Source organism: Eschrichtius robustus, chromosome 3 (assembly GCF_028021215.1).
Source record: "Eschrichtius robustus isolate mEscRob2 chromosome 3, mEscRob2.pri, whole genome shotgun sequence".
Classification (NCBI taxonomy): Eukaryota; Metazoa; Chordata; class Mammalia; order Artiodactyla; family Eschrichtiidae; genus Eschrichtius; species Eschrichtius robustus.
In genome coordinates, this window is record NC_090826.1 from 67763107 (window position 1) to 67775920 (window position 12814).

General features: G+C 39.4%; 1 protein-coding gene across 4 annotated transcripts in view; it reads left to right on the forward strand.

Moving 5' to 3' along the window:
- AK5 (adenylate kinase 5) overlaps positions 1–12814 on the forward strand; it is a 243579-nt gene that overhangs the window by 130751 nt on the left and 100014 nt on the right. For all 4 annotated transcript variants that reach the window (XM_068538033.1, XM_068538034.1, XM_068538036.1 and 1 more), the window contains exon 8: positions 1751–1827. In XM_068538033.1, the coding sequence (XP_068394134.1) occupies positions 1751–1827 (77 nt within the window). The remainder of the gene's footprint in view (positions 1–1750; positions 1828–12814) is intronic.

Below are 12814 nucleotides of genomic sequence, written 5' to 3' on the forward strand. Positions count from 1 at the left end.
CTGGTGTTGCCAAGGGCATCACCAAGAATTGTGCAGTACACACTTATGCAACTATACATGGTAGCTCTACAGTTAGTTACTTTTCCAAAATGGTTTGATGGGTCAAGTATCTCCATTTTGAAAGCCTTTACTGTACTTAAAAAAAAATTTTTTTTTAATTACAAACACAGTAAACAATGGTGTTACTGCTTAGTACTTAGTCGATTTGATAACTGGTTAGTACTTAGTCAATTTGGTGAACAGCAGGGGTAATGATGAGAAGAAAGAAATGAGGAAAGACTGTGTGAGGACACACCTTGATCCTTTTTCTGGAAGAAAGTATGGAAGCAGCATCTCTGGGAGAGGTCCATATCTGAGAAGTGTGTGAGATGCTTGACATTTTTTGAAAACTCATCTTTATTAAACGTTACTCATTGCATATTCTGAACAAGAGTTATTTGGCAAGGGCAAGTTTACAATGAAGCATGGGGTGGTTGGTTTCTTCACAGGGTGCCTGGCTTTTTATGGACAGCACTGAATTCTGTCTTTCTGGCTAGTTAGGTAATATATATTTCCCAGCAGGAAAGAGTCATTAGATGAGGATGATGAATCAATTGTGCTTCAGGAGTCCCATTAAGAAAATTACTGGTTTAAGTGTGAGCCTTGGGGATTAATGGAAGGTAATTCAGTGTAACCTGTAGTACCTAGGGGGAAAAAATGCTATATTAATACATTAAGTTAACCTGATTTTTCTCACCTTCAGGGACTAAGGTGACCCAAAGGCTAGAGGAAAAACTTCTCAGGTTCTCATGGAGTGAGCAAACTCAGCTCTTCTTTTCCTGGAAACCCCTTGCTCTACTCTTACTCCGTACTTTGCTCCTGGTGTTCCTTCTTCCTCAGCCACCATTGCACACCCTTAAACCACTTCTCCTCCTGGACCACCCTTATTCGCCCTCACAGTTTAGACTTACAAACTATTTCCTTGTGAAGAATCCCACCCCCATCATCTCCTCCACTACTAATCAGAATTAGTCTTTCTTTTTGGTTTCTGAACCTTGCTGTTGATAAATTCATCTCCTCCACAAGATCACTGTCTTCTTAAGGGCGCAGACAGTGTCACCAAACCGTACTTGGGTCTACTCCCCCACATGCAGTAAAACCAGTCTACTGACACCGGGTTGTGGTGAAGGAAAGTGCAGCGTTTATTGCAGGGTGACCAACAAGGAGTTCAGAACAGCTAGTGCTCAAAAAGCCCAAATTCTCCGTGGGTTTCAACAAAGATTTTTAAAAGCCAGGTGAGGGAGAGGTGTCCCAGGGCATGTGATCAGCTCGTGCACAGTTCTCTGATTGGTTGATGGTGAGGTAACTGGGTGGTGTCACAGGGGTTAACATAACGATAGTTCCTTAGGCACTAGTAGATGTGGGAGCTAGGTGTTCATGATCGTCATGTAGTTAATTTCTTCCATTTGGTGATGGTTTTAGCATCTGTAAAACAACTCAGGAAATGTGCATCAGATACTATTATCTAGGTACTTCAGAGAGGAGCTAAAGCAGAGGATATTGGGGAGGGGGTCTGTCCTGGGAAGGCCCCACAGGGTCCTGCTCTGTTACATCTGCATTTTCCATCTGCAGGCCAAACAGTGCCTGGCAGATGGGAAGAGTCTGGAAATATTTGTAAATAGGACAATATGGAAACTTGGTGGGCGATTGTTTGCCTTAGAAATGTACACGGATGACCTCCATCAGGTAATCTTTGTTTTCCTAATCTTAGGTTCAAGTGACCTTGATCCTTCGATGATGTTGGACACTGGAGAGATCACTGATACAGGATCTGATTATGAAGATCAGGTACTTAGAATCTAAAAATATTTCTCTATTTAAATGTTTCTAATTTTAGTCTTTATAAATGTTTCATGAAAATTAGAATTACAAATCATTCTGTGAAATGTTTACAGAGAACTAAAATAATCTATTCCATGATAAATCATACAGCTTTTATACATTAACTTTGGCCCTTTAACCCTCCCTTATCCACAGATTCAAAGTGGCAATTAATTAAGGAAAGATTTGTGGTCAAATGTTACATGAGATAGAAGTGAGGTAACATGAGGTTCTCTTGGCCAAGAATTCGCCTGTGTCTCTATTCCTTCCCTGTAATAAGCCCACACAGTATTTACTAAGCATTTGTTACAGGTTCAGGGCTCTGCTTTTCTCTTTCTAACCTTTGAAAGGGACTGATGACCAAGGACAACACAGCCAAGAAATTAAATATATTTTCTATTTGAATAAAACCAAAGAAATTTATCTGGGTCATTTTTTCTCAGCAGAAGAACTCTTCCTCCTGCTCTATTTTAATGATCCAAAATAGTTGGCAAATGATCCCAGTCTCTAATTAGGCCTTATTTTTTAAAAAGCATCATGTCTGAAACTTCCATCTCTCATCAGTGCTCCTCTGTTGTGGCTGAAAGCCAAGTGAGCATGTTCTTCTGAAATTGTTTTTCCCCCATTTTCAGCTAATATGTGTAACAAATAAAGGGGATAGATATGACCAGTGTCCAAATGTAATGGCTGTCTCTCTGTTTCATATACATATTCAGAAGCTATTTTCACAAGCATTATGTTTCTTCCCTTATATCACAAAGCAAGGAGAAGATATTGACAAGTATTTAAAATATTTTTTAGCATATATTAAGCACTTCATACATACTAAATATTGTGCTAAGTTCCTTAACTTGACTATCGTACTAATTCCTCACAACATCTCTAGGAAATAGGAATTATTATCTTTATTTCATAATTAAGAGAATTAAGACTCCAGGAGTAATTTGCGCACAGTTACACAAATAGTTTCACAGTGGGGAAGTGAACTCAGGGCACCTTCCTTAACACCTGCACTCCGCCACCCTCATCCTCACCTCCAAAGACAGGCCATTCAGTGGTGCCTTTTTGGAGCCTTTTCAGTTGCTAACTCTTAAGACCCCAGCAGAGGCAAATGCCAGACAACCACCGTGAAGGGTGAGCTCACCATCCAAAATTACAGACCGCACCAAGAAATGAACCGTAGCAAGAAATCCAGCTGATTAAACAAATGGAAGGGTTCACACTCCAAGGACTGGGGATAACAGAAAAGCCTGAAAGAAATCTTAATCTGGGAATATTTAAAATATCCAAGGAGATAAAGGGAAGATTAGAAACCATGAAACAAGTGCAGGAAAGAATGGAAAGGAAGAAGCAGGAAGGAATAGGGAGGAAGAAATAGAAATTCTAGGCACAAAAAAATAGTCATTGCAATAAAATTTCAATTAACAGGTTGAAGAGTAGACTAGACACAGCTAAAAAGAGACAATGATAGGGGTGGGGGGTGGGATGAATTGGGAGATTGGGATTGACATATATACACTAATATATAAAAGAGATAACTAATAAGAACTTGCTGCACAGTACAGGGAACTCCACTTCGCTGTACAGTAGAAACTAACACAACATTGTAAAACAACTATACCCTGATAAAAAAAAAGAGAGAGAGACAATGATAGAGCTGAGGAAATTTCCTTCAAATGAAACAGAGAGCTAAATCATTGTCAAAGGAAGAACTTAGGAGACACTGAGGATGGAATGATTGGGTCAACATATTCTAACAGGAGTTCCAGGAGGATAAAATGGAGCAGATGGGGCAGAGCTGCATTTTAACAGATAATGGTTGAGGACTTTAAAGAGGTGAGAAAAGACAAGTCCCCAGATTGAAGGAGCACATCCAGTCCTGAGCAGGAAAAAAAAATCCTCGCCTATTCTTTTTCCATTTAGTTCCTCAACAAATATTAACAGAGCACCTACTATGTGCCAGGTACCGTTTAGGCACTTGGACTATCTAATTGTATAAAACAGGCAAGGATCTTCCATACAGGTGGGGAAGACAGATAGCAAACAATAAATATAATATATTAGTAAATTCTCTATTGTTAAGTGCTATGAGAAGAAAAAAAAAAAGTAGAACACGGTAGGAGGGTTAGGAATGCTGGGTTGGGGAGGGCAGATTACAGTATTAAATAGGAGAGTCAATATTAACTAGGACAGCCTCACTAAAGAGGTGAGATTTGAGCAAAGACATGGCATATAATGTAAAACATCGAGAACACAGAGGACAAAAATAAAATATTAAAAGTGAAAAGGCATTACTTATAAAGGAACAGCAATTTGGGGGACAGAAGATTAAATGAAGCAAGGGTTTGCATTTATTGAGTACTTACTGTAAGCCAGACACTGTGTTTTATGGTTTACATGCATTATTGCTAATCTTTACAATAACTCAAGAAGGTAGCTCTGTTTATCCCCAATTTACAGCCCAGGAAACTGGAGCTCATAGAGGTTAAATGACTTCCCAAGACCAAAGAGCTAACAAGCAGTTGAGTCAGGAATCAAACTATGATCACCCCAGAACCAAAATCTAGTTTATGCTTTCACACTCCAAATAAAGCCATTATCAAGGTCACTGGTAATCTATTACCAATTCCAGTTAACACTTTTTTTTTTTAAATAAATTTATTTATTTATTTTTGGCTGCCTTGGGTCTTCGTTGCGGCGCACGGGCTTTCTCTAGTTGTGGCGAGCAGAGGCTACTCTTTGCTGCAGTGCGCGGGTTTCTCACTGCGGTGGCTTCTCTTGTTGCAGAGCACGGGCTCTAGGCGCACGGGCTTCAGTAGTTGTGGCTCGCAGACTCTAGGGCGCAGGCTCAGTAGTTGTGGCGAACGGGCTTAGTTGCTCTGTGGCATGTGGGATCTTCCCAGACCAGGGCTTGAACCCTTGTCCCCTGCATTGGCAGGCGGACTCTTAACCACTGCACCACCAGAGAAGACCCCCAGTTAACACTTCTTAGTTATCTTTCTTGACCTTTGCTGCCTTTGATCCACCACACTTTTACTGTAAAGGACCAGGTAGTAAATATTTTAGGCTTTGTGAACCATAAGGGATTTGCTGCAGCTACTCAAACTTTGCCATTGTAGTGCAAAAGCAGCCACAACTATACTTAAACAAGAGTATGGCTGTGCTCCAGTAAAACTTTATTTATGGACACTGAAATTTGAATTCCACATATTTTCCTGTGATTTATTTCAACTATTTGAAAATGTACAGCCCATTCTTAACTGAGAGGCTGTGCATAAACAGGCAGCAGAGTGGATTTGACCTGCAGGCCGTAGTTTGCTGACCGCGGCTATAAACCATCCCCATTTCTTGACAGTGTCCTCTCCATTAGCTTCTAACACTTCTATAGTATTTAATACTGTTCTAAGTGCTTCACATTTATTTCCTCATTTTATCCTGAGACAATTACGTGAAATTGACATTATTATCCCCATTTTACTGATAAGGAAAGTGAGGTACAGAGAAATTAAGCAGTTTATTTAAGGTCACACAGCTGGCAAGAGGTAAAGACAGAATTCAAACACAGACGTCTGACTGCAGAGGCAGGATCAAGAAAGATAGGTGAGGCTCTGCTACGGTAACAAATAAAAGTCAAAATCTGAGTGTTTTCCTTCCAGCGAGACCTCCAGAGGGATCATGGATGGGAAGGGAAAAAGCATGGGAAGGGAGACTTGCTCTTCATTGCACATTTCTTCATCCCATGATCATCTGACATCCCTAGTCACTGGCTCTCCCTCTGTGCGAAGAGGCAAAAGGATGGAAAATGGAGCTTACTCAGGTGCCCAGGAAGAGAGAGACGGGTTTAGTGAGTGCGAAGCCAGCCTGGGCCACAAAGCTCTGTCCCCCACCATGTGTTCTCTCTCTGGCACTCCTCCTACTTCTTGGCTCACTCTTTCTTGCTTTCCTTGCTGAGCTCCACTCTGTTGGTCTATTATTTCAGTGCAGGTGCCCGCCAGCATCTTGGCCAGGGACCCTTCAATCCTCACTGCACATATTCTCCTTTGAGAAGCTTGACCACAGCCAGTTTCTCTTTTCCTAAGGCATGGAAACCTCAACAAAGTTGGGGCTCCGTTCACAAGGAATAGTGAGGAAATGTGGGCATTTCAGCTTCACTCAGAATTCCCTGGTGGGCTCCCAGAGCCTATGTCTGCCTGCTAAACAGCACTGGCTGGGTTTTCCATGTGCATCTCAAACTCAACACGTCCAAAACTGAACTCACCATCTTCCCCCACAAAATCTGTTCTTCCTTCTGTTTCCCCTATTTCTGTGAAGGATACCACCATCCTCCCAGCTGCCCAAGCCAGAGACCAGGGCATCTTCCTAGTCTCCTTCCTTTCCCTCTCTCCCTACATCAGTTTGATCAAGAAGCTGGTCAGCTGGTCAGTTCTCTGGTGCAGGCATCTCTCCTTCCCTCCCCAGTTCCACTGCCACTGTCCTGGTTCACACCCTGACCCTTCTTCCCCAGGACCGCTGAGACAGTCTCCTAACCAGTCTCCCTTCCCCAGGCTCCTCACCCATCAAAATCATCTTGCTGAAAAGCCAAGTCAATCATCGCATTCCACTGCTTAAAACTCTTCATGGCTCCTCATTGATGTTAGAATTAAATCAGAACCTCTTATCATACATGGGAACTTTCAAATTAGAGTCTGACCCTCTCCTTTCCTTCCCCAAACTCATCCCTTGCCAATCACCAAAACACACTGAATGCTCCAGCCACACCAAGCCATTTGCAGTTCCCCCCAAGTGGGTTGTGCTTTGCACAGTCTCTTTCCTCTATGTGGAAGCTTCCACAACCCTATCACCCCTATGCCGGATAACCCCTACTCATGCTCCATCAGAACCACGCTTCTCCTTGAGGAAGCCCTTCTCATTACATGTCACCTTCTTGGGGGATCCATGAGACCCTGTGTTGTAATATCCTCTTGCATTGCAGGGACTGTGTTCTGCTCTCCTGCCCAACACACAGTATGTGCTCAATAAATGTCCAGTTTTTTAAAAAGTCAATAAAATGATTTCCAGTTCTTCTACTTAATATGTAACTTTTTGATAACTTGCTAACTCTTGCTAACTCTTTCGAGCCTGGGTTTCCTCTTTTCAAAAGTGATGACGGTAACCCCATTTAGGCATGCTGTTTGGAGAAGTAGGGAGTGTAAGGTACCTTGTAGGGAACAAATGCTTCATAAATGTGAACCCCTTTCTCTCCTCCCCCAAACCCAACTTTTCAGCAATCAGTGTCTTTCTGTAGCTGACAGAGGCCACCATTGCTTCAGTTAAGTGAATGCTAATGGAGCACTTATGGTTTTCAGTCTGGCATGTAGGAGCTTAAAAATTACCACTGTCCTAACAAGTAAAAAGCTGAACAAACTGAAAAGTCTCTTTTTAGAAGTGAGGTCATAAGGCAAACTGCTGCACCTAAAATTGGAGAAACAGGCAGATTCAGAGAATCACAACTTACCAGAGCAGAAAACCTCCACAAGAACCAGGGCCAGGGTAAGAAAACCTAAACTGTAATTGATGAATTGCTGGAGACTCAATGTAGGCAAGTCTGAGGATAAAAATTCCATGGGCATTAATTACATGGGACTGAGTGAACTGATGAGGATGAGTATAATTTTTGTGACTTTCTGTTTGAATTAAAAAAAAAAACTCCCACAAGGACTCAGAGGCAAAGAATATACAAATCAATTTTCACTGCAAAGTAAAGGAGCTGCTACAGTGGAGGATTACTGGACTGAATGTCAATATTATGACATAGTATGAGTGTGTTTCATGTTTGGTAATTGCAATCGTTGCTTTTGTTGTGGTCATCCATGTACAATGCTTGATGTCAGTCTATTTATCTCTTGTAAAAATAAAATACAGTGTGTGTGTGTGTGTGTGTGTGTGTGTGTGTGTGTGTGTGTGTGTGTGTGAAAAAAAAAATTCCATGGGCATCCAGTCATGGGGTCCCCACACTTTTGTGGGTTTTACCACTAGGAGCTCTACCAGATTCTCACAGTGACTATCAGTCTTCTCATGCTTCCAGCAGGCAGAGGAGAAAAAAAAAAATCATTTTGAAAGCCACCTGAGCACTCTGTCCTTAACAAGGCCTGCTCTCAGGAGAAACTCACCTACTGGGGTTTTATTAGAGCCTAACCTACCTAGGAGAATGGAAATACCCAACTCCATCCTCCTCTAGCCATCCTGTCTCATCTAAGGCGGGGGGGGGAACCTGATAAGCAGTGGTGAAGTTCACAGTCCAAGGGCACAGGCTCACCAAAAGCCTGAGACCTAATCATAGGACTATGTACACTTCATAGAACGTGTCTCCTCCCCCCACACTTTACCACTACAGTACTAAAAGCTTATTTACTGCAGTTCCTTTTACCTAGTACATCACATCCACTTTTCAACAAAAAATTATAAGGCATACTAAAGGTAAAAACACAGTTTGGAGAGACTGAACAAGCATTAGAACAAGAGTCTTCAGATAAGTCAGGAATACTGGCCTTATCAGAATAAGAGTTCTTTAAAACTATGATTAATATACTAAGGGCTTAAATTGAAAAAGTAGACAACATGCAAAAACATATGGCTAATGTAATCAGAGAGATGAAAAACCTAAGAATCAAAAAGAAATGTTAGAGATCAGAAACACTGTAACAGAAATGGAGAATGTCTCTGATGGGCTCAATAATACACTGGACATGAGTGAGGAAAAATATCTCTGATCTTGAGGACATGACAAGAGAAACTTCCAAAACTGAAAGTCAAGAGAAAAAAGACTGAAAAAAAACCCCAGAATATTCAAAAGCTGTGAGACACTTCCAAAAGGTGTAATATATCAATATATGTAATGGGAATACTGGAAAGAAAAGAAAGAGAGAAAGAAACAGAAGAAATATTTGAGGCAATAATGATGGGAATTTCCCCAAATTAATGTCAGACACCAAACCACAGATCCAGGAAGCTCAGAGAACACCAAGCAGGTTAAATATAAAAACAAACAAAAACTACATCTACCCATAATCATATTCAAACTGCAGAAAATCAAAGACAAAGAAAAAAATCTTGAAAGAAGCAAGAGGAAAAATATATCTTACCTACAGAGAAGCAAAGATAAGAAAAACATCTGACTTCTCCTCAGAAACCATACAAGCAAGAAGAAAGTGGAGTGAAATATTTAAAGTGTTGAAGGAAGAAAAACCTAGACTTTAGTATCCTGTGAAATTATCCTTCAGAAGTGAAAGAGAAATAAAGACTATCTCAGACAAACAAAAATTGAGGCAATTTGTTACCAGTAGACCTGCCTTGCAAGAAATGCTAAAAGAAGTTCTTTAGAGAGAAGGAAAATGATATAGGTGAGAAATTTGGATCTACATAAAGAAAGGAAGAGTATCAGAGAATGAATAAGTGAAGGTAAAATAAAAACTTACTTTTCTTATTCTTAATTGATCTAACCAATAATAGTGTGTTCAAAATAATAGCAACAATATATTTGATTATGTGTGTTTATGTATGAGTGAAATGAATGACAGCAAGGGATGGAAGGGAGGAATTAGGAATATTTTGTTATTACAAGGTACTTGTACTGTCCACTTATTTGAAAGTGGATTTGGATTAGTTTAAATGTATATTGCAAATTCTAGGGCAACCACCCTTTCTAAAAAAAGGTTTAAAAAGAAATATAATCGATATGCTAAGAAAGGAAAGAAAATGGAATCATATAAAATGTTCAGTTAAAGCCACCAATGCAGAAGAAGTTTGGAAGACAAAAATAAAAACAAAGAACATGGGCAATAAATAGAAAATAGTAACAAATATGCTAGATGATAATCCAACTATATCAACAAACAATTTAAATATCAGTGATCTAAATACTTCAAAGACAGAGTTTTTCAAAGTAGATCAAAATACAAGATCCAACCACATGCTGTCTACAAGATACCTATCTTAAATATAAAACACATATAGATAAATGTAAAGGAATGGAGAAAGATATGTCATGTTAACACTAATTAAAAGAAAGCAGGAATAGCTATATTAATTTCAGACAGGGCAAAACTTCAGAGCAAGGAAAGTTACCAAGGATAAAGATGGGCAGTACATAATGATAAAAGGGGGGGGGGGCTCAATACTCCAGGAAGACATAACAATTCATAATGTATATGCTCCTAACAACAGAGTTTCTAGATGCAGCATCTGCCCAAGTCCTTGATCCCATTCCTTCCATTTGCCCCAGGACCTTGCGCCATTAACTGATACTGCTTTATCTTTCTAAAGTTCTCATCTTCAGCGTATCTTTTTCCTCTATCTAAGAAGCCACCATCCCCACTTTGAAGAAAGAGGTAGCCATCAACAGTGCCAAGTGTCATAGAAAGGCCAAGTAGGATACTGTCTTTCCTCTCCCTTTTCCTTCAACACCATATTTGGTGAAAGAGATGTCAGCTGCCCTGATCCTACGTCCTCACCTTCCATTCTGCCCTATAAAACAACTTATGCCTACCTATTCCCCTAAGAGACAATTAAGAGTCATCTAATTAATGTCAAGTCAGGAGAACATTTCCTGTTTCTTACAATGTCTGGGACTCCAGATGCTTGATGGCACTTCTGTTTTCTCAGAACTCTTGGCTCCCTTGGCTTATGCCACCTCTATGGCCATTATTTCTTTGTCTCCCCCCCACCCCCCAGCATGGTTTTTCTTACTCTGCCCTGCCTTTAAAATATTGTGTTCACCAAGTTCCTTTTTTTTTTGTTTGTTTGTTTAATGCCAGCTTTCAAGGAAGGAAGAATATGTCTGACACTGTTATATACTCATTCTGTTTAAAACCCGTCCAGATGCCTTAGTGGGCTCTGTCAGGAGTGGGAGGGTCCCTCTTCTTTTACAGCTGCTTCAGCCATGCCCATGACTTCAACTGTATTAATTTATGTATTCATTCAATGAATGTAGAGAATATCTGATGTGCCAGACTCTTATATGAGCTACTGAAAATATATGGTGAGCAAAAGAAGACACAGTTCCTACTATCATGGCTTTTATGGTAGAAATAGATAATAGTAGAATAATCACATAAATATAATATTAAAACTGAATTAAAAGTGTTTGGGAGAAGAAGTACATACTGCAGTGTGTATGATCAAGTGGGATTTATCCCAGGGATGCAAGGGTTTTTCAATATCCACAAATCAATCAGTATGATACACCACATCAACAAATTGAAGAATAAAAACTATATGATCATCTCAATAGATGCAGAAAAAGCTTCTGACAAAATTCAACACCCATTTATGATAAAAACTCTCTACAAAGTGAGCATAGAGGGAGCATACCTCAACATAATAAAGGCCATATATGACAAATCTACAGCTAACATCATTCTCAACAGTGAAAAGCTGAAAGCATTTCCCCTAAGATCAGGAAAAAGACAAGGATGTCCACTCTTGCCACTTTTATTCAGCATAGTTTTGGAAGTCCTAGCCATGGCAATCAGAGAAGAAAAAGAGATAAAGGGAATCCAAATTGGAAAAGAAGAGGTAAAACTGTCACTGTTTGCAGATGACATGATACATAGAAAATCTTAAAGATGCTACCAGAAAACTACTAGAGCTCATCAATGAATTTGGTCAAGTTGCAGGATACAAAATTAATACACAGAAATCTTTTGCATTTCTATACACTAACAATGAAAGATCGGAAAGAAACATTAAAGAAACAATCCCATTTACCATCACATCAAAAAGAATAAAATACCTAGGAATAAACCTATCTAAGGAGGCAAAAGACATGTACTCCAAAAAATATAACATGCTGATGAAAGAAATCAAAGATGACACAAACAGATGGAAAGATATACCATGTTCTTGGATTGGAAGAATCGATATTGTCAAAATGACTACACAACCCAAGGCAATCTACAGATTCAACGCGATCCCTATCAAATTACCAATGGCATTTTTCACAGAACTAGAACAAAAAATCTTAAAATTTGTATGGAGACAAAAAAGACCCTGAATAACCACCTAGAGGGGTGGGATAGGGAAGGTGGGAGGGAGATGCAAGAAGGAGGGGATATGGGGATATATGTATACATATAGCTGATTCACTTTGTGATACAGCAGAAACTAACACACCATTGTAAAGCAATTATACTCCAATAAAGATGTTTAAAAAAAAAAAAGACCCCAAATAGCCAAAGCAATCTTGAGAAAGAAAAACGGAGTGGAGGAATCAGGCTCCCTGACTTCAGACTATACTACAAAGCTACTGTTATCAAAACAGTATGGTATGGCACAAAAACAGAAATATAGATCAATGAAACAGGATAGAAAGCCCAGAAAAAAACACACACCTATGGTCAATTAATCTACAGCAAAGGAGGCAAGACTATACAATGGTGAAAAGACGTTCTGTTCAATAAATAGTGCTGGAAAAACTGGACAGCTACATGTTAAAAAATAAAATTAGAACATTTTTTAACACCATACACAAAAATAAACTCAAAATGGATTAAAGACCTAAATGCAAGACCAGTTACTATAAAAATCTTAGAGGAAAACATAGAACACTCTTTGACATAAATTGCAGCAATATCTTTTTTGATCCATCTCCTAGACTAATGGAAATAAAACCAAAACTAAACAAATGGAACCTCATGAAGCTCAAAAGCTTTTGCACAGCAAAGGAAACCATAAACAAAACAAAAAGACAACCCACAGAATTGGAGAAAATATTTGCAAACAATGCAACTGACAAGGGATTAATCTCCAGAGTTTACAAACAGCTCACGTGGCTCAATATCAAAAAAACAAACAACCTAATTAAAAAATAAGCAGAAGACCTAAATAGACATTTCTCCAAAGAAGACATACAGATGGCCAAGAGGCATATTAAAAGATGCTCAACATTGCTAATTATTAGAGAAATGCAAATTAAAAC